Source organism: Lipotes vexillifer, unplaced genomic scaffold (assembly GCF_000442215.2).
Source record: "Lipotes vexillifer unplaced genomic scaffold, Lipotes_vexillifer_v1.1 scaffold12, whole genome shotgun sequence".
Taxonomy (NCBI): Eukaryota; Metazoa; Chordata; class Mammalia; order Artiodactyla; family Lipotidae; genus Lipotes; species Lipotes vexillifer.
Genome location: NW_006796716.1, coordinates 2,989,163 through 3,016,734, shown reverse-complemented (window position 1 = coordinate 3,016,734; position 27,572 = coordinate 2,989,163). Strand labels below are relative to the sequence as shown.

At 50.9% G+C, this 27,572-nt stretch overlaps 2 protein-coding genes and 1 non-coding gene across 5 annotated transcripts in view; 1 reads left to right on the top strand and 2 right to left on the bottom strand.

Annotated features, from left to right (window-relative positions):
• The window catches only part of DTX2 (deltex E3 ubiquitin ligase 2), a 33,898-nt gene extending 31,069 nt beyond the window's left edge, over positions 1-2,829 (bottom strand). Inside the window, exons 1-2 of one of the 3 annotated variants that reach the window (XM_007468806.1) lie at positions 2,654-2,829; positions 1,293-1,457 (exon numbers count right to left, since the gene is read on the bottom strand). The gene's annotated coding sequence lies outside the window, so the exon portion shown is untranslated. The remainder of the gene's footprint in view (positions 1-1,292; positions 1,458-2,653) is intronic. The other 2 variants (XM_007468805.1, XM_007468808.1) reach the window with 2 other exon arrangements.
• On the top strand, positions 392-464 carry TRNAG-UCC (transfer RNA glycine (anticodon UCC)). Its single transcript has one exon. It is a non-coding gene; the product is annotated as a tRNA-Gly (tRNA).
• Positions 2,830-13,328: 10,499 nt separating the features above from the next.
• ZP3 (zona pellucida glycoprotein 3) lies at positions 13,329-20,413 on the bottom strand. The gene is made up of 8 exons (XM_007468804.1): positions 20,088-20,413; positions 18,000-18,118; positions 17,205-17,308; positions 16,951-17,128; positions 16,738-16,855; positions 14,140-14,231; positions 13,876-14,003; positions 13,329-13,559 (listed from the first exon to the last, which is right to left on the bottom strand). Exons 1-8 carry the CDS (start codon positions 20,394-20,396, stop codon positions 13,342-13,344), a joined length of 1,266 nt encoding a protein of 421 aa, XP_007468866.1. The 5' UTR covers positions 20,397-20,413; the 3' UTR covers positions 13,329-13,341.
• Between the last annotated feature and the right edge of the window lie 7,159 nt (positions 20,414-27,572).

The following is a 27,572-nucleotide window of genomic DNA, read 5'->3' as shown; positions in this document are numbered from 1 at the left end:
GTGAGCCATGGCCGCTGAGCCTGCGCGTCCGGAGCCTGTGCTCCGCAACGGGAGAGGCCACAACAGTGAGAGGCCCATGTAACCGCAAAAAAAAAAAAAAAAAAAGGGGTCCTTAAACACCTCCAGGATGCTGGGATGTGCCCACTTGAAAGAAAACTCCCCTCTTACCAACTTGCACGGCATTCTGTCTGTCCTCTACAGTTCTCTCTCTTTCACAAGACCCGGAGCAGCCAGAGGGCAAACTCCCCTGTCTACCTCCCCCTACCAGAAGCTGGCAGTGGTGTACAGAAACAATCACAAAGAGAATAATCTAATCCATTCCCCGCTTTCTAGCCAGGGTGCTCATTTGGCTCATTTCTAGCCATGGCTCATAAAATGCCCATCCTAGACTTCCCTGGTGGTCCAGTGGTTAAGACTCTGAGCTTCCAACGCAGGGGGCTCAGGTTCGATCCCTGTCCGGGGAACTAAGATCCCACAAGCCGCGCGGCACGGCAAAAAAAAATAATAAAAGCGCTTCCTGGAATTCTACTAAAATCCTTCTGTTCCCCTGAGCCTTGGCATGACCCACAAAAGCCCCCGCTCAGCCCCCTGCCTACCTTTCCAGGCTTCTCGGCCCCGCATCCACAGGCTGTCGCTTCAGCCACACTGAGTTGCTTACAGTGACCCCGACATGCCAGGTTTCTTCACGACTTTGCGTATACTGACTCCTCTGCCAGGCTCCGCCCCTACTTCCTGGGACCTACTCCTTCTTCACAACCTTAGCTATCATCTTCTGGAGGCGCCTGGACCTTCCCTCCTGGGCAAGGGTGGGCTGGGCCCCGCCCTGTGATTATCCACTCCTCAACATGTATCACAGTGACAACACCTTGTCACTGTCTATGGTTTGTTTTATCTTTTCCACCAAACAATGAGCTCCTGGAAGACAGAACTTTTGCGCCTGGTCACTGTACGCCCAGCACTGGGCATGGGGCTTGACAAAAAGGAGGCACCCAGTAAAGGTTCAAGTAACAAAAGAAACTAAAATCTCCAGTTCAAATGTAGAAACCGTGATTCGTGTCCTTCATCCCATAAAGCGCGTCTGAAGACGGAAAGCATCTCCTAAGACTGGTTAAACAGGAGAAGCTGCTGGCAGGAAGCCACCTGAATGTATCTGAGACAGTTGGCAATCAACAATCAACGCCCAGGGCTCACTTTCATCCTGGGGACCTCAAATTCCACCCTCCCCAGTGCCCACTTTCTCTACTGAAAACCAGATTGGGAAGGCAGCAATGCAAAGTCCCCATGGCTCTCACCTTTTCTCTCTGGAGAGCTGGCACAGACTGTGCCTTCTTGATGGAGATACCAGATCCTTAGGAGGAATGACTTGTTTGAGTTCCCATCTTGATATAAAATGCAAACAACAAAAACCGGGCAAATCTGAAAGGCTTGCTGACTCAGCAACACAAATTCCAAGGCACCTTTGCCAACAAGGAAGATGATCAGGTTTTAAATTGAGAAACAGGAGTTAGTGAAAACGAATACACAGATGTCTGGTCTGTGTGCTGTGGCTGGGGACTGGAAACCACCAGATTCATTTTCCAACAGCCTGGGCAGAGCAGAAGGTACAGTAGTCTCCCTCTGCCCACTCAATAACCAAGGGGATGGCTAAAAACAACAACGACAACAACAACAACAACCCCACAAAACAAACACACACACACTAAGACCTTCCACAGAAAGGCCTGAAAGGACTTGGAAAGCTAGTCTGCAGTGTAGGTATCCAGGAAATCAACACACCAGAGAGGGAAAAAATTTGGCCAAGGTCACATGGCAAATGAACAAGAAGCCTAGTTATAGTCATACTGATGGTTTAAGTAAAGCCTGATTTTGGTTACCTGAAAGACCACCTTCTACAACTCTAGAGGAGCTAGGATAGCATGCAGAAATATTTTGAGTTTCTTAAGGGTCCAAGCGTCTCTGCACAAACTATTTCCACTGCTATTGGCACTTAGGGAAGAGGGACCAATGTGGGGGACAGCAGCTGGCTGAGAAAGGGTAGTTTCAGGCGGGAAAAAAAGCCTCCTAAATCCTTTTCACAGCATATACCTTATGCCCTCCCCAAGAAAGTGACCCAGGGTCCCAGGAAATAGGCACTTCCTGGAAGTCAGACCCTACATGAGGCGAGTTAGGAGTTAGACTAAGGAGGCAAACTCCCCTAAAGTACAGCCCCTGCCTCCAGTGAGCCGTCCACCGGGAGGCAGACCCCAGCAGAACCCAAACGCTAACTAGGGCAGCCGGTGGCATTATCACCACCGCCTCCTCCAAGTCCTGTGAGGAAGGGTACACTCCCACAGACGGACCAAACTCTGTGTCTGCGCCCCTCCCCCTGCTAGCCCTTCGGCTTCCACCCCGGCGTTCACCCTCCCACCAGGTCCGGTGCTAAGCTCCCAGCGTCTCCCAATTCCCCCAACTCCCTCCTCCGGGACATCTACCCGAAGGCCGGTCCCCACAATCCTCCGCCCTCCCCCGTCACCCCGGGGCTCTTCTCCGGCCCGGCCCAACCTTCCCTCACGCCCACGCCCGCCCCCTTCCGGTCCCAGATCGGCTCGGTCTCCCCCGCGTCCCCGGGACCCCAGCCCTGGCGACGAGCAGGTGGCCTGTCCGCCCCTCTCACCGAGGCTGAGGAGGGCGAGGGGGCAGGCGGAGGACACCGCCGGGCTCAGGCTGCAGCCCCCGCTGGGCCTGGGCACGGCTCAGGCTCTGCCTCCCAGCTTAACGAAGAGGCAGCCAGAGCGAAACAGCGTCGCTTCCTTGCGTCCCAGTGCGCATGCCCAGGACGCTGGGCCGTCTGGGAAACGTAGTTCCAGTGGAACAGCGGGGTGCGGGGCCGAACTCGACGTTCACCTGTTTAGGGGGTATGTATCCCAAGAGAGCTTCGTGTCTAGCTGGGGAGACAGACACTTAAACACACAACTACAGGACTCCCCTGATGGCGCAGTTGTTAAGAATCCGCCTGCCAATGTAGGGGACACGGGTACGAGTCCTGGTGCAGGAAGATCCCACATGCCACGGAGCAACTAAGCCGTCGCTACAACTACTAAGCCTGTGCTCCAGAGGCCGGGAGCCACAGCTACTGAGCCTGCGTGCCACAACTACTGAAGCCCACACGCCTAGAGCCCATGCTCCACAGCAAAAGAAGCCACGGCAATGAGAAGCCCGCGCACGACAATGAAGACTAGCCCCCGCTCACCGCAACTAGAGAAAGCCCGCGTGCAGCAACGAAGACCCAACGCAGCCATAGATAGATAGATAGATGATAGATAGATAGATAATAAAAAATTAAATTAAAAAAACACACACCTACAATCTAGTAGGATCAATGTGATAAAGGAGTGAGAGCATAGAAGGGGGTGCCTAATGCGGGGTGGGGGGGGAGGTCAGGAAGACACCACAAAGGAGGCGACATCTGAATTGGATTTTGAAGCCTGTATAGGGGTGTGCCAGATGGAATACAGGGAATCCCTTGCAAAGGATGAGAGATGTGAAAGTGCCTGACGCATTCAGGAAGCAGGGAAACGTTCTGTGTGGCCAAGGCAGAGGGTACATGGATGGGGTGAGGACAGAGAAAATGGATTAGGGTGTGGCAGGATATGGGGAAATGTCTGGGTAAGATTATGATGGACTCTATATGTCATGCAAGAAATTTAGGCCACTGGAGTCAATTGAAGATTAAGCAGGGGAATGAGAGTAGGCATTGCATTTTAGAAGGATACCCTTGTGGTGGGTGGAGGATAGAGAAAGGAGTGGGGAGACCAGTCTGGAGGTGGTTGTTCAGGTCGAAGGTGATGAGGCCTAAACCAGACTGGTGACTAATCTTTTGGGATCATAGACCTCCTGTAGAAAGCTAAAGAAAGCTATTCCCAGAAAAATGCTCAGATGTGTTCACACATGTGTATACGCATACATTTTGCATACAGTTCCAGGGGATTCAGAGTCCTCTGAATCTTGAACTCTAGTTGAATATCCTTACATAATCTAATGTCACTCATACTTTATCAGGGATTTGAGTAAGATTCAGATTGCTGGAGATGGGGAAAGAGCCCTCCCCCAACATTCAGTTCAAACACTTCATTTTATAGAGGAGGAGAGAGGGGGAGTAACCCACCAAAAGCTAGTGAAGGGAGAGAAGGAACAACTGCAGCAGGCCCAGTTTCTTGTACCCTAGGCTGGGTACAAGAGCTGGGTCAGCTCCCCATACCACCCAGAGCTGACTTAGAGGACATAGGCTTTGAGTCTGGGGGTGGGGGTGGGCGGGCATCAAAGTCAGGTTCTTCTAATTATGCCCAGAGCCAGCTCTCCATTGAGAAACAAAGGGTAGCGTTTTACCTGTGATTTATACTAGATGCCTGCCGTGGCTACAGATTAGGATGGGACCAGTTCCCTTCCCCTCTCAGAGCCTCAATTTTCTCAGCCATAATCAGTAACAACATGTCTAAATCACCTAGTAGGTGCTTCCCTCATTACTCCCATTTTAAAGATGAGGACACTGAGGACTTCCCTGGAAGTCCAGTGGTTAAGACTCTGAGCTTTCACTGCAGGGGGCCCGGGTTTGATCCCTGGTCCGGGAACTAAGATCCCACATGCCATGCCGCACAGCCAAAATAAATAAATAAATAAAATAAAAATAAAAAGATGAGGACACTGAGGCTTAAGTAAGGACACAGAGCTTAAGCAATGTGTCCAAGGTCACATAAGAGAGCTGAGAGCTGGTCTTTTTTTAAAAATAAATTTATTTATTTATTTATTTTTGGCTGCGTTGGGTCTTCGTTGCTGTGCACGGGCTTTCTCTAGTTGCGGCGAGCGGGGGCTACTCTTCACTGCGGTGTGCAGGCTTCTCATTGCGGTGGCTTCTCTTGTTGCAGAGCATGGGCTCTAGGTACACAGGCTTCAGTAGTTGTGGCACGAGGGCTCAGTAGTTGTGGCTCATGGACTCTAGAGCGCAGGCTCAGTAGTTGTTGCTCACGGGCTTAGTTGCTCTGCAGCATGTGGGATCTTCCCGGACCAGGGCTCGAACCCGTGTTCCCTGCGATGGCAGGTGGATTCTTAACCACTGTGCCACCAGGGAAGCCCTGAGAGCTGGTCTTTATATCGAGGTAGTGTCTGACTCCAGACTTGAGCACCCCCATATGGCTGGCCTCACTGCAGGAAAGGTGGGGATGCAGATGAAATGGTCTGAAGCATTAGAAAAGCCTTTCAACACCCAAAAGATATTTTAAGTGTTTCCTTTTTCCTCAGTGAAACACTGGAGTGTTTGTCCAAAACCCCATTGCACATACACGTAGACACTCAAATGAATAGAACAATGGTGAGAGGCTGGCTGGGAAGGTTCTGGAACCTAGGCTCTAGAGAGGGGAGGACCTCTAAACGCAGACTGTTGGAGCTCTGGGGAAGTCTCAGGGGCTCAAGGTTGAGAACCAGTGTGGGAGGCCAGGGGGAAGGCTGAGGCAGAGAAGTTCCACAGGGGCAGGAAGTAGGACACGGTCTGGAAGACTGGGTGCATGGGAGTGTCCTCCCATTAGGTACAGCATGCTAGAAAAGTGGGGAGGTCAGTCAGCCAACCTCACGCAGAGTGTGAGGTACGGGGAGGGGTCGAACAGCCAGGTATGAGGCTCTGGAGAAATCTGGGCTAGAGATGGGGATTTTGGGAGTCACAGGCGATGAAATTGAGATCACCTGGGAAGACCTCAGAAGAGGCGCAAAGGTCAGTCCAGGGCTGAGGAATGCTGACTTTTGAAGGACAGATGAGAAGCAGAAGTGTCTGGGGAACAGGCTGGACTGGGGGACACCAGGTGAACATGATGGCGGAGAACCAAGGGGACGGTTCCACGAAGGGGGAGCTCAGTGGTGACAGACACTCTGAGAGGCCCAACCAGCTGGTCCCCTGGTGGGGAGCCCATCCCAGAACCCAGGGCTCCTGCCTCCCAGTCTTGGGCTCCCTCATTTTTCAGTCAACCAGCTGACATCCAGAAAGGTCCCAAACTTCTGACTTAGGGACAGGAAGGCCATTGGTGACCGCACAGTGGCTTCCATTGAGAGGCAGGAGCTGAGGCCATGGAGGTTAGGAATGCAGTCTGGAAGCATAGGCAGCTGTTCCAAGAGCAATCTTTGTGTTCCACACATGGGAGGAGGAGATTGAAGGGGGTGGCAGAGGATAAATCCACACGTGTGGAATGATGCCACTTACGTAAGGATGCCCGTAGCCGTGTGCTCTTGGGAAGACGCTAGCCAACACGGTGACACCCAAAGGGCGGGAGGAACAGGTGATAGTCACTTTCTTTGTACTTTTCCTGTAGCATTTCACTGTGTCCCAATGAATAGTTTCCATTTTTGTAACCTGAAAAGAAAGACTATTTTTATTTGGGGAAAAGTAAAGAGTTCTGGTCGTGAAAAGAAGCGAAATAGGACAACAGCGAGAGGGAGAACGGGGGACAGGGACTTTGAAGTTTTAGGCAGGAGAGAGTGAGTGTGCTGTGCTCTGAGGCTGCAGCAGGATGTCCCTCAGGAAGCTGGAAATGAGGGAAACTGGACTGGCCACTTGCAAACTGAACTTTAAGCCAATACACATAGCAGAACAGGGCTGGTTAAATAACCCTGGAACTCTAGGTAGAAAGAATGAGGAAGACTCACAGGTGCTGATGGAACTGGTAGCCAAGATCTATTGTTAAGTAAAAAAGGAACTTTCAGAGCAGAGGGTTAGAGTAGAATGGGCACTTGTGTGTGTGTGTGTGTGTGTGTGTGTGTGTGTGCGCATTTTAATTTTTATTGGACTACAGTTGATTTACAATGTTGTGTTAGTTTCAGGTGTACAGCAAAGTGAACCAGTTATATATATACATATATCCATTTTTTTTAGATTCTTTTCCCATGTAGATCATTACCGAGTATTGAGTAGAGTTCCCTGTGCTATATATACAGTAGGTCCTTATTAGTTATCTATTTTATATATGGTAGTGTATATATCCCACTCTCCCAATCCCAATCTCCCAGTTTATCCCTCCCTCCACTTCCCCCTTGGTAACCATAAGTTTATTTTCTACATCTGTGACTCTGTGGTTTGTAAATAAGTCCATTTGTACCATTTTTTTAGATTCCACATGTAAGAGATATCGTATGATATTTGTCTTTGTCTGACTTACTTCACTCAGTATGACAATCTCTAGGTCCATCCATGTTGCTGCAAATGGCATTATTTCATTCTTTTTTATGGCTCAGTAATATTCCGTTGTGTATATGTACCACATCTTCTTTATCCATTCCTCAATCAATGGGCATTTAGGTTGTGTCCATGTCCTGGCTATTGTAAATAGTGCTACAGTGAACACTGGGGTACGTTTGTGTGTTTTAAATGCACACACAGGCTTGGAGGCATAGATATTTTCTGAGAGAAAACCTAAGATGCTCCAAGAAGGTAAGGGATGAGCCGAGGATTTTTATTTTATTTAGTATGCATTCATGCTGATTTTTTCTATCACAAAAATATGAGAATGCCCCCAACACATACACACAGTAGAGTAGGTTAGGTATGCCTTGTGGGAGCTGAAACATTCCAGGCGAAGGCTCTGTACTAAATCATCTGCCCAGAAGGGAAGACTTTTTGTAAAATTTTTCTTGTGCTGAGAACTCTTTTTTTTTTTTTTTTTGCAGTACACGGGCCTCTCACTGCTGTGGCCTCTCCCGTTGTGGAGCACAGGCTCCGGACGCGCAGGCTCAGCAGCCATGGCTCACGGGCCCAGCCGCTCCGTGGCATGTGGGATCTTCCCGGACCGGGGCACGAACCCGTGTCCCCTGCATCGGCACCACTGCGCCACCAGGGAAGCCTTTTTTTAAAAATATTTATTTATTTGGTTGCACTGGGTCTTAGTTGCAGCAGGCAGGTTCCTTAGTTGTGGCATGTGAACTTTTAGTTGCGGCATGCATGTGGGATTTAGTTCCCTGACCAGGGATTGAACCCGGGCCCCCTGTATTGGGAGCACAGAGTCCTAGCCACTGTGCCACCAAGAAAGTGCCAGGAAGACTTTTTTTTTAAGGTCTCACAGGCTAGCATTTGTGCCACCCACGGGCCTTGAAGGCTCCCAAGCAACTGGGAATGAATGATGTGGCCCAGGAAAGAAGTGGCCATAGAAGGCGGAGTGGTGGTGGCCAAAGGAACTTAGATTAAAAAACAAAGTTCTTCAACTCCACTCCAGGTGTCAGGGTTTACTGCTTCCAAAGGTTCCAATCTTGGAACCAGCCCCTGGCTCACGCTGGAGCAAGAAAAGATCGACTTCAACCTGGGAAAAGGCGAGACATTAGAGCCCAGCGACACCACTGAGGGGCTCGAGCACTTTCTGATGTTTTGCTTGGAAAGGCAGAATTTTGCTGCTTGGTGCCTCAGCTAATGGGCCTCCATCTGACACTCTGGAGAGCTCCTCTGATTAGAAGCCACAGCTGCCTTGCTCATTATTTCCATTAATTGACAGCACCTGGCATCTCTGGGTGATGGCCTCTGCTCAGGACCCAGGTGTGACCTACACAGCCAACAAACTCGCAGTGGTTTTGCAGCCCTGAGGAAGGAAGCAGTCTCACCTGTAAGCACCATCTTATGTCATTCCCAGTCCCTGGGAGCCCAATTTGATGAACTGGTTTGTCCTTCTTGCTAGTTGCCTTGCTGCCAGTCTGAAAAAACTGATGTGAACTCAGTTAATTCATTGGAGAAGTTTGTTTTAAATCTAAGCAATCCCACTTGACCTCTAGCCTCCACCCCACAGTTATTGTTCTTATTGTAAATTAATGCTCTAGCACCCTGCTGTTAAAAAAAAAAAAAAGACAACAAGCCTGAGGCGGGAGATAGATGGGCCCCAAGCTGAACAGTTTCTCCCCTGTGGACAGAAACTCCATAAAAGCAGGATGATGGAGGAGGCTGGGCCTGCCCAGATAAGAGATAATAGATGACATATTCCTTATTCTTGAAGTCCAGGAGACCTCCCCGACTACACATGCACAGAAAGGCTCCTTGGAGGTCGAAAAGGGAGGGGGCACCACCTCATAGTAAGTGATGTCAACTACCCATAGGCCTCTTCGCTGGAATCCATCTTGGCTAAGAGATACGCACGCATACAGGGAGGACCCTGAGATATACCAAATATGGACTCAGAACCAGGTAGAACAACATGATTGGTCAAAGGAAACCCGGAAGAAATGCCCCATATGAGTGATTCAAACTGCCACGAGTGTGTGACTCTCTCTCTGAGCCCACCCGTGTGTCTATCCACGTGTACACTTTTTCTCCTAATAAACACTTTACTTGCTTCACTACTTTCCGTCTCTGTGTGGAAATTCATTTCTACACAGCTGACGGGCCAGGGCCTTGTCACTGACCACTGGTCTAGTGGCTAGGATTTGGTGCTCTCACTGCTGTGACCCAACCTCAATCCCTGGCCAGGAACTGAAACCCTGCTTCAAGCCGCTGCAAGGCCGAGGCCACCGGAGATCAGGCCCAAAATGGAGTCAGTTGTGCTAAGCCACATGTCAGCAAACCAAGACTTATTACCTAATTGCAGTTTCAGCCTCTCCCAGGAAAGTAACCTTTAACCAGTCAATCTGGAATTACCTGGCCAGCACTACTGAAGTAATTCGCCCCATAGACCCTTTCTGTCTGCCATAGGAAGGTGACTTTGCCTGAAACAATCCACTCTTTGCTAGAAACTTCCTTTTCCCGCCCCCTTCTGCCTATAAAAGCCTTTCACTTTGTACAGCTCTTTGGAGCTCCTTTCTATTTGCTAGATGGAATGCTGCCGAACTCATGAACTGTGGAATGAAGCCAATAAGATTAAATTTACTCAGTTGAACTTTATTTTTTTTTATTTTTATTTTTTTTGCGGTACACGGGCCTCTCACTGCTGTGGCCTCTCCCGTTGCGGAGCACAGGCTCCGGACGCGCAGGCTCAGTGGCCATGGCTCACGGGCCCAGCCGTTCCGCGGCATGTGGGATCTTCCCAGACCGGGGCACGAACCCGCGTCCCCTGCATCGGCAGGCGGACTCTCAACCACTGTGCCACCAGGGAAGCCCTGAACTTTATTTTTAACACTCATTTGGAATCTTGAGTTGCTCAAGAGAACGGATCAGTTGTGGTGTGTGTCCTAACCTGAAGGCTGAGGGGAGGTGGTCCCTTGGGAGACACAGTGTTATCTTTCTGGTGATATCCAACCTCCTCCTGGAAACTTCCACTAGCCCCTAGGAGCTGCTCAGAATCCATTGATAAAAATACCTGATAAGGGGCTTCCCTGGTGGCGCAGTGCTTGAGAGTCCGCCTGCTGATGCAGGAGACGCGGGTTCGTGCCCCGTTTCGGGAAGATCCCACATGCCGCGGAGCGGCTGGGCCCGTGAGCCATGGCCACTGAGCCTGCGCGTCCGGAGCCTGTGCTCCGCAAATGGGAGAGGCCACAACAGTGAGAGGCCCGCATAACGCAAGGAAAAAAAAAAAAAAAAAAAAAAAATACCTGATAAGTCTCACACCTGTCAGGAAAAATTGTAAAAGACCTTGAAATGGGCTAAAAGTTTATCTGGAAGGGTGTTAGAGAACACCTAGGTATCTGATTCTATAAGAATCTGTGCCTTTCCTAGTCTTTGACTAAGGTATTTTACAAAACCAATAGTAATGCAAATAACACTTACCCATAGAGATGCAATTGATTTCTGCCTGTGAAAGCCATTCTTGCCTCTATCAGCAAATTCATGTCTGCATTCCTGATCACCTTTGTAAATCTGTTTTTTGGATTCTCCTTTGAACCAGTTTTTTCCATCTTGCAGTTTCCCTCAATGAATGAGTTCAAACAAGATCTCTGACATGTTTTAATTTTATATTTGTGGGATCATGATTTTTTTTTCATTGTTAACACACCTCATATCTCCCTTTTTACCCCTGGCTATTAGGAAGGCAAAATTTTAAGATTAAGTTGTCTTATTTTTTAAACTTTTTACCATGGGGGCACACCCATAGGCTGGAGCTGCAACCTGGTCCAGGAGGGTGGAGTGTGGGATCTCCCAAGAGAGCGAACAGGTGCCCTTGGAGCCCACAGGATGTGCTATGTGACTCTGGGTGCAGTTTTAAACACTCAAAGTGTTGATTCACCAAGAGTTTCCCAGGATATAATAGGGACTTTCCCCAAATGCCTGGGAAAGAGGCGGCCTGAGCAATGGGCCTGCCATCTTCCTCCGTTTCCCACGGAAGCTCCACCTTGAGGCGGGAAGGCAGGGTCCTCTGACATTACCGCTGGAGGTGGCCTCTCTGCCAGAGCTGAGGGCACCCACCTCCTGGAACTAGCTGGGGCTGACACTTGAGGTTACGTCCTCGGCACACTTCCTCCCCACACCAGACGCAGCCGCTTCCTCTGAGGACAGCAGAAGTTGAATGAGAAACGAGTTCCCAAGATGTTGCAACACCCATGACGATGAGGGCAAGTAACAGGTGGGTGGTTGCAGCGAGGACCGTCTCCCAGGGGGTCCTGGGAGTAGCCTTTGCTTGGAGACCAGCCCTGAACACAAGCTGCATTCCAAGTGTCATATGAATCCTCACCATAATCCTGAAGTCGAGAACTCCCCCATCTGAAACAGGATGATTCTTAGGAGGAGGAAACTGGGCTCGGGCAGGGGTGGAGCTGGGCGGGATGTGAGACAGGCCATATGGCCCAGGGGTCCTGCTGCATGACCCAGGTTTCCACCAAGTGCTCTGTTACTCAGTCCTCAGACAGTCCCATCTTACAGATGAAGTGACCTGCCAGCCCGGCCGTGGCAGGGAGCCAGGCTGGCTTTTTGTCAGCCTCCAGGTTTTACTCTGCTGCTCGGTCGATCTCCCTGTACAGGGACGGCCCATCCACGGCACTCAGCCCTTCAGTGGCTCTTTTTCATTTTATCAGCCCTATGTGGCCAGCCTCTCCACTCTCCCCCTTACTGGACATCCAGGCCCTCCATTCCTACAGCCACACGTTCTCCCCACCCTCTCCTCCCTCCACACCCACCTCCCCCATTTTGCCCAGCTAGGACCTGCTCGTTGTTTGAGGATTTGCTCCAGGATCACCACCTCCAGGAAGCCCACCCTTTCTACCCCCGAGTCTTTTACTCCTGTACAGCACACCTGATGGGGGCAGGATTCCTTCTTGATGGAACTCCGCTGGCCCAGAGTACTTCACACACCTGAATCAGTTGGGGATTTTGTTAAGATGCAGATTCTTAGGTCTGGGATGGGGCCCCAAACTCTGCCTTTCCCACAAATCCCCAGGTGATGCCCAACGGTGTTCACAAAACCGTGCTTGGAGGGGAAGGACCTAGGCCTTGCTGTACTTCTGAGGCCCAGAATCTCACAGGTCTTGCTCTGAATGTATTTAAGTGCCATTTGACTCCAATCAGTTTATGCCTAACAGCACTGCCCAGCAGGTACCAGCCCCGTTTTGCCCCCAAGGATGCCCAGGCTCACAGCAGGTGACTAGCAAAGCTGGGATTCCACGGTGAAGGAGATCTTCACCCAGTGAGAATGAGTAGCAGCTGGTGGTGAGGTTGGGGAGCTAAGGGCCAGCTGATGGTGGGGACATCACAGCCCTCAACAGTGGGAGCACGGCCACCTCCCCTGGAGAGGGACCACAAGCTTCCTGGGCACCACCGGGGCACCATTCCCTTGCTGAGCACTCCAGGAGGCTGTGGCCATGGCCTGGGGCAGCACGGCAGCTTCTGGGGGAGGAGTGATGAAAGTGGGGGAGGCCGAGAGGCAGCTCCCCTCGGTCACAGGAAGCCCTGAAGCGCCCACAGCTGATGACTTGGCCATGACACTCACCCCCCGGAAGGGCTACCCTACAGCGACTTCAGGTCCCAGGTGACCACTGTCCTATACCATCACCTCTGGCCTTTGGGCTTCTAGCACGTGGACAAGTGGCTTCATGCCTGCTGCCATTAGGGAAGGCGACTAGAAGTCCTTTCCTCCCTGCCCCCAGCCCTGGCATCAGATCCATAGGGCCCAGAGCCAGGACCCTCTGCCCCCCTAGAAGCGGGGCTGGCAGGGCCCACCCTACTTTAGCCCCCAACACCTCTCATCTTGGCCTCCTTGGAGATGTGGGATTATACTTGCCCTGGGAAGACAAGCCCTGGTCTGAGGAAGGCCTGAGGAAGCCCTACCCTCTCTGATATGCAGACTTCCTAAAAACACAATGTTACTTCGATTTCGCTGCTTGAACCCACGACCCTGTTACAGTCCACCCTCCGCCCCTACACAGCCCCTCCCAATTCACCCCCATCTAGTTACTGTGCCACACCCCAGAGGTCACTTTTTTCTTTTATTGGGAAGCAGACACAGGGCACACAGGGTGGGAAGCAGCCCGACGCTTCCCCGTGAAACCCAGGACAATGGCGGCCAGAGTCAGGGACACCACAGCGGCCAGGCCTAAGCCCAGCATCACCGAGGGGGGAGAGGAGGTGGACCCTTCCACACCGTGGTCTCTAGTCTTCCCCAGGAAGATCAGTGGCCCTACTGTGACATCTGCTTCTTCTGTCACTGAAAGACAAGACATCCAAGGGTCACCCTAGTCCCTACACAGGAGTCAGGTTAGGGGTTTGGGGTTGCTCAGTGGGTTCTAGACCAGTAGGTTTAGTTCTAACAGCTGCATCATTCTCCCACACCCCTGATTATGTGTCATGACTCCAGGATGACTGCAGATTGGCCCCAGCCAACAGCAGGGTGAGGGCTTGGGGCCTCTCTCACTTAGCCCTGAAATGGCATCCCCCTAGGGGTAAGCAGCCTTAAATAGGGAACAAGTGTCACCCTAGAGTGACATCCGGTACCCTAGACCGAGGGCCCTCTGGAGACCTACCATGCCTGCGACTGCGGAAAACAGACTGTCCCTCCAGGTGGCGCAGCCTCCTGGAACGGCCTGATACGCCACAGCGCCCCTTGTTACAGCATCGACAGATATCAACAGGGCCTTCTACCGGGGACCATCTGAGAGGGAAAGACACAAGGGTCAGACGGCTGTGCAGTCTGCAGGAAGCTGTTTGCTGATAGTAGGCACCTTGGGGGAATCAACAGGAGCGTGGCCAGTTTGCTACCCCGGTTATGTCCAATCTGGTCTCCTCACCTATTGGAGGACTTGCTGAAGGAGCAGGCCTTGCTTATTTGGTCCGGGACTCGGTCAACCGGAGTGACCTTCAGGTGGCAGGTGATATATATCTGGAAATAAGAGCGGCTGTTACGAGGTGGAGTTCTAGGCAGTGCAGTGACTAGTAAGCCAGTTAGTTCTTCAATAACCCTTAACCCTTGAGGGGGAGGGGAAGCCCACTTTAGAGATGGGATAGTGCAGGCTCAGAGGTTAACTCGCCTCAAACTTCAGAGCAAGTCGCAAATTGGATTCTAAATCGGAACCATCATCTTTATTCCTCTGGTCTTTCCCATACTTTTCCAATCATTTAGCATGCCTAAGCCCCGGGGCCCATTAAGTCAGAACCTCAGGGACAGGAAATCAAATCCAAAAGGGCCAAAATCCCGGACCAGCTGGAGTGGGGGGGAATTTTGACAAAACCAGAGCTCAGGTCAGACTGCATCCTTTTGGAAGAGGTCCTCACAGTCAGAGGTCCCCTTTCAAACTTCAGGGTCTCAATACACACATGCACACACACCCCAAATCCTGCAAAGAAACCGAGGTGCCACCGCCTTTCCTAAAGCCTTCTGCAGAACCACAAACCTCAGCCACCACCTAGTGGCCAAGCGTGCCTGCAGGGTAACCGTTTCGGAAACTTAAACCAGCAAGGTTGCACTTCTGGCTGCCTCTGCCTTCCATCTGCACACACACCCCAGCCCCTCACCAAAAAAGGGCTTCCGGGTCCCTTAGTGTTCCTACTCCAGGAAGGGAACTGCTTTGAGCCTCAGCTTCTTCCCAGAACATATTGCTGATGCTAACTGGGGCCTCAGATCCCAGGGTGGTTCCTCGGTAGCTTTCTCCCTTGTGCCATAGCCGCCATCAGCCAAGCCACCCACCCACCTTTGAGGGAGAGCCCTCCGAGAGCTCAAGCCTGCCTTCCATTGATCAGGATCCTCCTCTGATCTTAGTCACCCCCACCCCATCCCTGGAGAGGAAGATGCCGGCTCAAGAGTCACCCATGCTGATGGCCACCACCTGTGTGAAGCCTCATCCCCCTCCTTCCTCACCCCTGGACCACCTGTGAGGTCGACTCCCTACCCCAACCAGGATCTTCCACCCTAGGACCCCCAGGGTCCCCGATCTGGGCACGGGCACCCTTCCCGAGTCTATTTTCTTTTATCCCCAGCCCCATTCAACCCAGGACCTGCCATCGGAAAGCTCCAGGACATCTCCCAGTAGCTTCAGTTGTGCCCTTCCTTCTGTCTAACATCTGTAGCAGATGACTTCTGTTCTCCAAACAGAACTTCTGGGTGAGGTGAGGTGGCATCAGCGAAGTCTAAAAACTCACACCGCTCGTCCCTCAATGCCAGCCAGCACACAAGCCTCTGGTTTGGTGGTTTGTCAATCTAGCTGCTTGTTAGACATGCCAGGGATCTTAAATGGCTTCTGATGCATTTCTAAATAAAGAGACTAGTGGCTAGGTATGGTGATATACTAATGGTAGAACCTAGATGGTAGGTACATAGCTGTTTGCTGTGAAATTCTTTTGGCTTCACTTTTGAAGATTTTAAGAGACTGGAAAAGTTGGTGCCAGGCCCCACCTCAGTTAAATGAAAATATATGGGAGGTATCAATATTTTGATGATCCTTAGGTGGTTAGTACAGAGCCAGAGCTGAAAATCCCTGCTTTAGTCACTAATCCTTCCTGACCAGCTATTCCAAATTTCACATCCTCCCAATCCTATCTCAGGAAACTCGTTTAAAAACTTCTTGATTTTCGTTTGTAAGATTCTACCAGCACTTTCTGGCTAGAGGCCAGTCCTACCTGTGCTTCCTGCCCAGCCATCATGAGTGATCGACATTTTAGCTTCCTCCCCCCTCTGCCACCCTTAGTGTCAAGTTGAGCTTCCTAGCTTAGTGGTTCTCAAAGGGTGGATCCCAGGGCAGCAGCATCACCAGGACCTGGAAACTTATTAGGAACGCAGATTTCAGGCTCCACTCCAAACCTTCTGAACCAAGGCCTGGGTGGGGGGCCCAGTGGTCTCTTTCAACAAGCCCTCCAGGTGATGCTGACGCACTCAGGTTTCAAAAAGTCACAGGTCTAGCCTATGATCAAGTTCGAGAGGCTACCTAGCATGAAAAGTTCATCCCTGCTTCCCTTGCCCTTCTAGAAAGCCTCCAGGAAGTCTGACACCTGCTCTTATTAAGTCCTTTACTCAATCCATCTGGGTTCTGGCCCTGCCGACCTTGGTGAGGACAAGGTCAGTGACTTAGTCATCAGACACTGCATTGTTGGTGCTCATCCGATGTGAGCTGTCAGCTAGGTCTCCTGCGTTCCTATTCTCCTAGTTTGTTCTGTTTCCAGGATCCCTGAATTTCTCCATCCTTCATGGATTTTCTACCGGTCTCTTAGGGCCTGTGCCTTCCCAAAGATCCCACTAGAGCCCATGGCTTTATCTACTTGATAAGTTACTAGGATAGGGCAGAACTGTCAAATCACTGCTTAAGGGGACAGCTAGTGAGTGACCACAGCGGCTAGTAAGCCTGGTCAGCCTGACCCTGTGAGTTCAGCCTTATTCCAGGCTCTTAAGCCATTACCGTGTTTCTGGAGTCATTAGCAAATTGGAACACATCCACTGTGAACTGGAGGGTCTCTGGTCTGCGTCTGGGTGCTTTGAAAGCAGATGAGGCATCGGTGAGACCGTCCACGAGACAACTTTAAAGAGAACAAGTGAAATACAGTTAAAGATCGAGGAGGGTGACACAGGTCGTGTTGCACAGGTGTTCCCTAGAGAGGTAGCCCAGCCTTACCCGTGGAAGTCCACGATGGTGTGATAAGGGGAGGTGTTCCAGTCCGGTGTCAGCGTGGCCACACAGTGGTCCACGAACACTCGCAGGGGCACGTGGCTGCCGGTGTGGACTTGGGCCTGGAGGTGGGCTCTGTCTCCCAGCTGGAAGGTGGGCGTCGTCTTCTCGGTGCTCCAGTTCTCTGCAAGGCACGGCCAGGGTGAGGGTCTGCCAGAGCGCCCCCTGCTGGCTGCCCCGTCCCAGCTCTCCTTGCTCACCCTCCATCAGGCGCAGAGAGAAAACCAACTTCTCCTCTGAGAACATCGTGGTCCTGAAGGGCACCCAAGTGGGCAGGATGGCCCAGCTGCTCACGTTGCCCTGCCTGGGAAGAGAACAGCAGCTGTCCACACCTGGCCCGGGGCTCCAGGTCCCTGGACTGCAGCCCCTACTAGTGACACACTGCCCTCCTCTGGGGTGTGTACGGCTCTGCCCAGATGCGTCTGCCCGCTGTCCGAGGCCCCCCTCTCCAGGATCTTGTTCTGGGAAGCCCTTCCACACATGCCTCATCCCTTGTTTCCTCGTGGTATCAACACCACCTCCCCTCCCCCCTCTCAGATGGGAGGGCAGGGTTCAAGGCCTTCGCACTCCACCCAGCACAGGGCCAGGTGTTGTAGTTATAAACCAGTCGCCCTGTCCTCCCACCTCGATGCCCCAGTTCACAGGCACATGCTTCATGCTGGGACCTCCCCACCCTTGCTCAGCCACTGCAGGAAAGCCAGAGGGAGAGAGCAGGTTGTGATGGCCAAAGTCAGAGCCTGGAACCCACCCCTGCGCTATTGAAAGACCACTTCTGAACTCTGAGGGGGCCAGTGGCCGGGCAGCCTCGCAGCTTCCACCAAGAGGCAGCTGTGGCCCGGACCAATTTCAGAGGCTCAGAGCAGAGGCAGCAGGCCCTCCATTCCCACCAGGACTGAGGGCAGCGACCACAGCCCAAGCACCTCCCCCTCCTCACAGCTAGACGCTGCCAGGAGGCTGCTGCGCCAGGGGCAGCGACAGGCCCATCCCACACGGACCTGGGGTAGCGGCACTCGATGGGGACCTCCACGCGGTTAGTCCTCAGGATGGACAGGTTTCCCACAGGGCGGGGGTCATGGAACAGGAAGGTGCTGTACACCAGGGCATCATCGGTCACCTGAGGGAAAGGGGAGGGGTTAACTCTCCCAGCATCACCTGCCCTGATGTGCCCGGCAAGGGGCAGGAGGGCCGTCCGCTGGAGGTGGAGAGAACACAGGCCCTGGGCTCAAAGCCTGCTCTGCCGCTGACCCGTGGGAGAACCTGGACAGGCACCCCCTTCACACCTCTTTTCACGCCCAAATGCTGACACCACCGCAGGGAGTCTGGATCAGCTCCGTGTCATCACCAAGCAGCGCCCCATGACCAGAGACATCGGGTGTATGCTCCTTTCTCAGACTGCTGCCCTCACCCCACCCTAACACACACACACATACACACACACACACACACCACTTCCTTTTCCAGGAGAGGCCTGAGGCCAAGAAAGCCTCCAGGAAGAGGCGAGAAACTTCCAGGAATTTAACTCACTGCCACAGCAGTTACTACCTAACTCTCCCTCCCTCTTCTGACTTATTCTCAAGCCCATTTCACAGAAAGGGAAGCTGGTTTTTAGTGGTTGCCTGAGGCCGGAAGAGCACAAGCAGGTGCTGCTGGGGCAGTTTGCAGCACCTGCCCCCCCGACCCCGGCCCCTCAGTGAATGGCTGCCTGGCTTTGCCCTCCGCCCGCTCAAACTTCAGGGGAGAATCCTAACTGTCTATCAGCGAGGGCCCCAGGTGGAGCGGCTGCATATACGTGGGGCCCAGTGCAAAGTGAAAACGTGGGGCTCCTTGTTCAAAAGGAAAGAATTTCAGGACAGCAGAGCATCACTAAACCGAGTGTGGGCCCCGAGAACCGGAACAGGTGGCGTTCCCAGGAAGCCGCCCCGGCCCCGCGGGATTCTCATCGGGCGAGACTGGGCAACATTGTCCTGGGGAGAGGTGTCATCAGGCTGTGCTCCACGGTGGAGTCAGCTGGGGATCTTAAAGCTACTGATGTCTGTCCCCACCTCCATTCAGATTTAAGATGGACTGTGGGAATCAGGAGTTTTAACCACTCCCCAGGTGATTCTAATGCCCCAAGGCTGGGAGTTACTAAATTAGGATCATTCCTTAACTCCTGCAGCTCCGGCCTCCGGCTCTCCCCACGGAAACAAGGCCCAGGAGGCTTCAAGGACAGCCCTGGGCACCACACTGAGACCAGAGCCCCAGAGGAGGACTCTGGGGGCTGATGGTGCTTCAAGGCCAGGTGGGCAGGGGGCCATGACAGAGGGGAGGACAGGCTCTCTGAGCCGGAGCAGAAGTCGGTCCAGGGAATCATGCACCAGCTGGGCCCGGTCTGGCCCTGCCTTGCCGAAAGGCCCCTCCTCTAGTCTGAGGCTCTGCCTCTCCCCCCTCTCCTTGGGAGGCGTCTGGCCCGAATATTACTCAGCTCTCTTCCTGTACATGCCCCCTACTTGAGACCGCTCCTATGCGACCCACTTCAACACAGATGAACACGATGCCCTTTGCCCCCTCCCTCAACATCACTTTTAGTTCAAGGCTTCAAAGCCATTAAACATGAATGAGGGAGGCCAAAATTCTGGTGTGTTTTTTTTCTGTGATGACTTCTGAGCTTCCTGATGTGTCGAAGTTCAGCTCTTCCATACAAATTTCTAGGGCCCCTCACAAGTGCTGGGCTACCCAGAGGGGATCCTATCACACCCTCCATCCCTACATCGGCTACATCTCTCCTGGATGCCCTCCAGGGGTTCATAAATCCTCAGGAATCGGAGTGGGGTGCCCAGTCTGGCCCAAAGTGCACTGCCACCTCTGGACTGCACCCCACCTTCCCCAGCTTAGGCAGCTAGAGGCAGGAACTCCCCCACATCCCCATATGCCACTGAGGCCCAGCTTCAGGCCTCAACTGCTCCACCCACCCTACCCCACAAATGAAAGGAATTCACCCCAGCCCCCGCCTGACACTGGCTCTGCATCCACACTCCCCATCACCGGCCTCCTCCCATGTCATCCCACCGAGGCCGGGGCTACCGAGGGGGCCCAAGCCTCACCTGCACACTGTTGCCGCACGCGTGCAGCCCAACCTCAAACCTGACCACGGTATCCCTGTCCATAGAGGACAGCGGCTCACAGTTGTCAGGGCCCAGGGTAAGGTCTGCAGGCCTGATGAGCTTCCCGGTGCCGAAAAGATCTTTGCTGACAGTAACCACCAGCTGGTCCTCCTGACACTCCACCGTCACGGTGGGTGGCTTCAATGGCATGAGATGTTGAGATTCATCATGCCAGACGGGCTGGGGGTTGCACAGCTCCAGACTCCCCCAGAGCAGAAAGCAGACAAAGAGCCTATAGCTCAGCCCCATGGTGCCTACGAAGCCGCTCCCACTGGCAACGCCTGGGCAGGCACCACCCCGCCATCTTATACCCCGGGTGATGGTTACTCACACCTGGGCTCCCAGTTGCCTCCCTTCCCCAGACAATCCAGTGGGCTAGGCCTCTGCTGCTCAAAGTGGCTCCCAGTCCTGCAGCATTGGCATCACCTGGGAGTTTGTTAGAAATGCAGACTCTGGGACTTCCCTGGCTGTCCAGTGGTTAGGACCCCACGCTTCCACTGCACCCCCCCCCCCCCCCGCAAAAAAAGAAATGCAGACTCTCAGCCACAGCCCAGGATGACTGAGTCAGGATCTGATTGTTTGCTATCTCCCCAAGTGATGTGTATTCACATTAAGGTTTGGCAGCCTGGTCAGTCATAACTTCTCACCCCTTCCCTACTCCCACCCCTAGGGGTCCACCCTTTGCAAGGCCTTGACCTCATTGCCTAGAGAGGGAGCTAAGAGCTATGGGGGGGGGGGGGGGGGGGACCTGGAGAAAGGCCTTGATTGAAGGATGAGGAGAATTTTATCAGAGATTGGAGCTCTTTCAGAGGAGAGAATCGGAGGCATCATTAGGAGACCAGGGTATGTTGTGAGCCGCTGCTTAACTTTATGGGAGGTAGGAGGGAAGGGCGGTTCAGGCAGAGGCAGCTGTGTGAACAAAGGTGTAGACAGGGCACTGGGTGGGCTTGGGGGAAAACCCCAGGAACTCAGAGATGCTGGAGCCTCCGGTCCCCAGGGGGCAAGAGTGGCAGCTTAGGGAGCTGGGGAGGTGGGTGGGGCAGGATTGTGAAGTGCTGGGCTGAGACGCTGGACTTTGCTCTGGGGGGCGGGGCGGGGAAGGCCACAGAAGGGTACTGAAGCAGATGCGCCATCTGGCGAGCTCTGGCTGGGGAGGGGTAGGACTGGAGACAAGGGTCAGGGGGCTACTGCACCAGTCCTGGCGGAGGAGGTAGAGAAGGACTGACAGACAGGGTCAGCCTGTACTCATGGCCTACTCTGTGCCAGGCCTGGGTGAGACTCCTTCAGGAGGGGAGAAAGAATACAAAAAAATTCACAGCACTGAATTGCCAGGGGCAGAAGTGTGTACTCTCCAGCAAATGCTTGCTTCTAATGTGACTGAACCATACATCTAAGTCGCTTAAATATACTTCCTTGGTGTTTTTTTTTTTTTAATACTCTACTTGTGGAAAGATAAATAAATGCAGGGGAGAGACTGCCCACAACTTTCTCTGACCTGATCAACACGTGTGGGGGGAGGGGGAAGGGGGCGGAAGCCAGCAGAGAGAAGCAGGTGAGAGGTCAGGCTCCAAGCTTGCCTGAGTGGCCTAAGGCAGCAGAAACCCTCCCACCTGGGTTTCCTGCCCAGCAGGCCCAGAGGGAGAGAGCTGGCTGTGGCCTGAGGCCCCTGAGGGACAGACAGCCGGAGAGAGGGGAAGGGACCCCTCTGAACTTGTTACCCACAGCTGTGGGTTGGTTGTGGTGGGCTGGGGATGAGCCTCCCTGAAGCCTCACATCCGTCAGCCTCTCTCCCTCTCTGCCTTGGAGTTAACCCCCCTCAGAGGGCTTCAGGAAAAACAAGACAGAAATTTGTGCAGGGGGAGGGGGTGAGGCACATACTGCTGGGGGGAATCTGGGTGAGGATGAGGGAGAGTCTGGACGCACACGGGGTGGTGGTGAGCATGTATGTTCCCCTTGTCCAGAAGGAGGACTAGAGACACCTCCATCAGGGAGCATGGCCAGTCCAGCCCCCAGGAACCCAACCCAGACAGGATTCTGGGTCTTTTACATTTTTCTGAGAAGTGCTGCCCCCTGGTGGCCAGAATGCACCGAAGCAGGGCCACCAGCTCAGAGCATTTTCCTTAAAATTCTTGAAAGCCCAGATAGTGGTTTCTAAACACTATTCCTCTTAAAAGCAGGACCCAGCTCTCCTGGGAGAAATGGCTGGTTCCAGGGCTAGGGCCAGGAAAGAGAGGGTGAATCTGGAACATCTTGTCATGCCAGAAAATGCCCACAAGTGGTTAAGGATCTGCCTGCCAATGCAGGGGACACGGGTTCGATTCCTGGTCTGGGAAGATCCCTCATGCCGCGGAGCAACTAAGCGCCCCCCGCGAGCCACAGCTACTGAGCCTGTGTGCCACAACTACTGAAGCCCGCATGCCTAGAGCCTGTGCTCCGCAACAAGAGAAGCCACCGCAGTGAGAAGCCCTCGCACTGCAACGAAGGGTAGCCCCTGCTTGCCGCAACTAGAGAAAGCCTGCACACAGCAATGAAGACTCAACACAGCCAAAAATAAAATAAATAAATAAACATTTTTAAATGCTCGCAAAATGATGAGAACATGTCAAAAGAACACAGGAGTCAAATTAATGGGGTGGGGGGTGACTGGCCAAATTGGGGACAACTGTACATCAGAATGAATAAGGACAGTAAGGACTACACATTGAATAAAATAAGGATTCGTAGGCTTCCCTGGTGGCGCAGTGGTTGAGAGTCCACCTGCCGATGCAGGGGACGCGGGTTCGTGTCCCGGTCCGGAAAGATCCCCCATGCCGCGGAGTGGCTGGGCCCGTGAACCATGGCCGCTGAGCCTGCGTGTCCGGAGCCTGTGCTCCACAGCGGGAGAGGCCACAGCAGTGAGAGGCCCACGTACCGCAAAAAAAAAAGAAAAAAGAATTTGTGAGTGTCCATGCTGATGCTAAACACATACATAAAAACCCACGAATGAGAAAACTTTTCCCGTAAAAGGGAAACTTCCTTACGATACAATGCCAACAAATGATCATGCAAGGAAAATAGATTCAGAAAATAACCATTTGCAATCATCACAGTACTAATAGATTCAGGCAAGAAGCATTAGAGCCTGTTAAAGATCAGCTGATAGTGGGTAGGGGAAGGATGGATTGGGAGTTTGGGATTAGCAAATGCAAACTATTATATACCCGTCAGGACTAAGATCCCGCAAGGCGCACAGCGCGACTAAAAAAATAAGGGTAAACGACAAGGGCCTACTGTGTAGCACAGGGAACTATATTCAATATCCTATGATACGGAATTCCCTGGTGGTCTAGTGGTTAGAACTCTGCCTTTTTACTGCTGAAGGCCCGGGTTCAATCCCTGGTTGGGGAACTAAAATCCTGCAAGCCACACGGCGCAGCCAAAGTTAACTCTTCTAAAACGTTCACTATCACCTATTAAAAATTTTAAATACATATATATGTATATATATATATATATATCCCATGATAAACCAAAAAAATTAGCTGATGCTGTGATGAAGATGTTAGCTAACCCTATGATCATTTTTCAGTATAAAGTCAAATCAACATGCTGTACACCTTAAACTTATACAATGTTTTATGTCAATTATATATTGATAAAGCTGGGGGGGAGCTCTGGAGATGTATGGTGGTGATGGTTACACAACTATACTGAATGCTATTGAACTGTACACTTAAAAATGGTTAAAACGGTCAATTTTATGTTATGGATATTTTACCACAATAAAAACAAAACAAAACTAGTTGATGGAAGTTATTAATTACAAAAGAATAAAAGCTTCCCTAGTGGTGCAGTGTTTGGGAATCTGCCTGCCAATGCAGGGGACACGGGTTCGAGCCCTGGTCCGGGAAGATCCCACATGCTGCGAAGCAACTAAGCCCGTGCACCACAACTACTGAGCTTTCACTCTAGAGCCCGCGAGCCACAACTACTGAAGCCTGCACGCCTACAGTCCGTGCTCCACAACAAGAAGCCTGCGTACCGCAACGAGGAGTAGCCCCCGCTCGCTGCAACTAGAGAAAGCCTGCACGCAGCAACGAAGACCCAACGCAGCCAAAAATAAAGAAAGAAAATAAACTTTTTAAAAAATTACAGGGCTTCCCTGGCGGCGCAGTGGTTGAGAGTCCGCCTGCCGATGCAGGGGACATGGGTTCGTGCCCCGGTCCAGGAGGATCCCACACGCCGCGGAGCGACTGGGCCCGTGAGCCATGGCCGCTGAGCCTGCGCGTCCGGAGCCTGTGCTCCGCAACGGGAGAGGCCACAACAGTGAGAGGCCCACGTACCGCAAAAAAAAAAAAAAAAAGAAAGAAAAAATTACAAAGGACTAAGTGGCTACTTTACAGTGGATAAATCTGGCAAATAGCACTTTAGCTACATTGTCAAAGCTAACTATTAGTTGAATAAACATTATTATTTATTTGGTGGGATAAAAGGACATCACATGCCTCCTGATGTGAGGACATGATACCCAGGGTTTAGAAAAAAGTTATGTATGTGTAAATATGTGTGTGTGTGTGTAACACACATGTATATGTATACATATGTGTGTATATGTGTATGGGTATATATGTACATATACACAAAATTACTTGTGTATATATATTACATACATACAGAGATAGAAAAAGCATATGTAGCAAAATGTTCATATTTGCTATATCTGGGTAAAGGGTAAAGAGGATTTCAAAATAAAAGGTTAAAAATAAACCCTTTCTAGGTCAGATTCAAGTGAGAGGACAAAGGCATTCGTTTTCCGAAGAAGGCTGTTAACCAGTTTCCAAAAGCAATGGCTGAAACAAAGTATGAGGTTACTAGGTAGAAAACAAAAAGATGTGTAAGATCTTTGAGAAATCATTTATGAAACTTTACTGAAAGTCATCAGAGAATACCTAAACAAAGAGAGATTCCATATTCATGGATGGGAAATGCAACCTCAAAGATATCAATTCTCCCAAAATTAATTTATAAGTTCTATCAAAATCTCAACAGGTTGTGTGTGTGTGTGTGTGTGGAACTTGACAAAATGATTCTAAAATTTATATGGAAGGGCTAAGGGCCAAGGAAACCAAGACTTTTGAAGAAAAAGAACAATGTGAGAGACACACCGTAACAGATACTAAGACATATATAGAGCCCTGGTAGTGAAAGCAGGGTGCTGATAAGACAAGAAAAAAATACAGTGGAATAGACGAGAGAGCCCCAAAACAGCCACTTGAATAAGTGGAAATATGATACATGATAGAAGGAACAGATGGACAACTCAGTAAGAGAAGCTGTGACATGTATTATCCATATGGGAAAAAACCCTGGATTTTTACTTCATACATAAAAACGAATTCTAGAGAGATTAAAGAGCTGAATGTGAAAGAACAAAACTTTAAAACTTTTAGAAGGAAATACAACCTCCCAGGGCAGAGTGAGGTGAAGGGTATTTGCTAAATATGACCCCCATGCCCTCCCCTAACAAAAAAGCACAAATCGTAAAAGAAAGGTGACTTTTTAGGGCACTTCCATAAATAATGATAAAATAGCTATAATAATAATAATTACCATTCATCATTTACTCACAATACACAGGGACTAGGCTGAGTACCCTAATCCTTATACCCACCTAGGGAAGTGTCACTAACCGCATTTTACAGATGTGCAAACTAGGACTCAAAAGAAGTTGTGCCCAAGGTCACGATGTACCCGTGAACACCCAAACCAAGTTCAATCCCAGATCTATCAGACTCTAGCTCCTGGTCTTTTGTCTCTAACCCTTACTGTCTGTCTGACACTTTATAGTAAAGTTAACAATACCAGTTGGGTGTGTTGGCGGTGAGATATACCCATCTAAATAACCCTAATACAAACAAGTGTTAGGATTTACATGCCTCTCCCCCAGCTATTCATATCAGATATTCAATAGGTGCTTTAAAAATAGGACATTCTTCCTATCACCCTGGGAAGACAAAATAGCTGGTGTGTGATTAAGAATAAGAAACCGAAATTGTGGGACAGATGGAATTTGCCAGACGCACCCACCCACAAACAAGCCGCTGACACTATAGCTATGGCGTTAATTCTGTAGCCAGGCTTTAGCTGGAGGGACCACGATGGGGTGAGATTTGGCACGTTTTTTGCGCAGTGAAAGAGATGAAAAGAGATTTAGGGGTATAAAAGGAAAGCAGCTCTGGGAAACTTTTCACTATTTAATTAGTAAATGTCAAATGGTATACAAAATTTACAGCTCTCTTGACTTAGTACGTGACTTTGATTACAGCTAAGGAAAATGAATATTTTGTACAGTTTCTGGCTTTTACTTACAGAGTGTTAAAAATTACCTTAAAAAATAAATTGTCGGGAATTCCCTGGCAGTCCAGTGGTTAGAAATCTGCACTGTCACTGCCAGGGCCCAGGCTCGATCCCTGGTCGGGGAACTAAAACCCCACAAGCTGCGTGGCACAGCCAAAAACAACAACAACAAAAAAGTGTCTAAAGGGAAAATGAAGTCCACTCCCTCCCACCCCCAACTATTGTTAACAGTTTGTGGTGAATCCTTCCAGACAATTTTTATATGCATATAAAATCACTTAAAAATACACTTACTAAATGCAATGTGGTATCCTGGATTGGATCCTGGAACAGAAAAAAAGACATTAGTGGGAAAACTGGTAGTATCCAAATAAAGTCTGGAGTTTGGTTAATATTAAGGTATCAATGTTAATTTCTCAGTTTTGACAAATGTATTGTGGTTGTATAAGATTCTTGTTAATATTAGGAGAGGGGCTTCCCTGGTGGTGCAGTAGTTGAGAGTCCGCCTGCCGATGCAGGGGACGTGGGTTCGTGCCCCGGTCCGGGAAGATCCCACATACCGCGGAGCGGCTGGGCCCATGAGCCATGGCCGCTGAGCCTGCGCGTCCGGAGCCTGTGCTCCACAACGGGAGAGACCACAACAGTGAGAGGCCTGCGTACCGCGAAAAAAAAATATATATATATATATATTAGGGGAAAACTAGGTGAAGAATTTATAGGAACTCTGTGTACTATTTGGGCAATTTTTCTGTAAACCTAAAATTATTCCAAAAGAAAAAGGTTATTTTAAAAATGCACTTAAAATGGGGGTCATAAAAAAAAAAAAAAAAAAATGGGGGTCATATTCTACACTGTTCTGCAACCTGCTTTTTCTCATAAGAAGCAGAGGACATCTTTAATGCTGAAAAATCACTTCATTCTTTCTGATGGCTGAATAGAACCATATATGGAGGTACCACAGTTTATCCAACTAAAGTCCTCGTGCTGATCATGTAGACGATTGCAATTTGTTTTTTCACTGCTACAAACTAGAACTTCCTTGTCCATCTACCTTTCCATTCCTGCATCGATCTTTCTGTAAGATCAATT

What these genes read in the sequence shown, in the direction of transcription:
- ZP3 (XM_007468804.1), bottom strand. Translation starts at nt 20,396, where the DNA reads ATGGGGCTGAGCTATAGGCTCTTTGTCTGCTTTCTGCTCTGGGGGAGT. An exon ending in CTCTCTGCGCCTGATGGAGG is followed by an intron (nt 17,129 to 17,204) that starts GTGAGCAAGGAG and finishes CGTGCCTTGCAG; the next exon opens with AGAACTGGAGCACCGAGAAG. An exon ending in ACCATCGTGGACTTCCACGG is followed by an intron (nt 16,856 to 16,950) that starts GTAAGGCTGGGC and finishes TTCTCTTTAAAG; the next exon opens with TTGTCTCGTGGACGGTCTCA.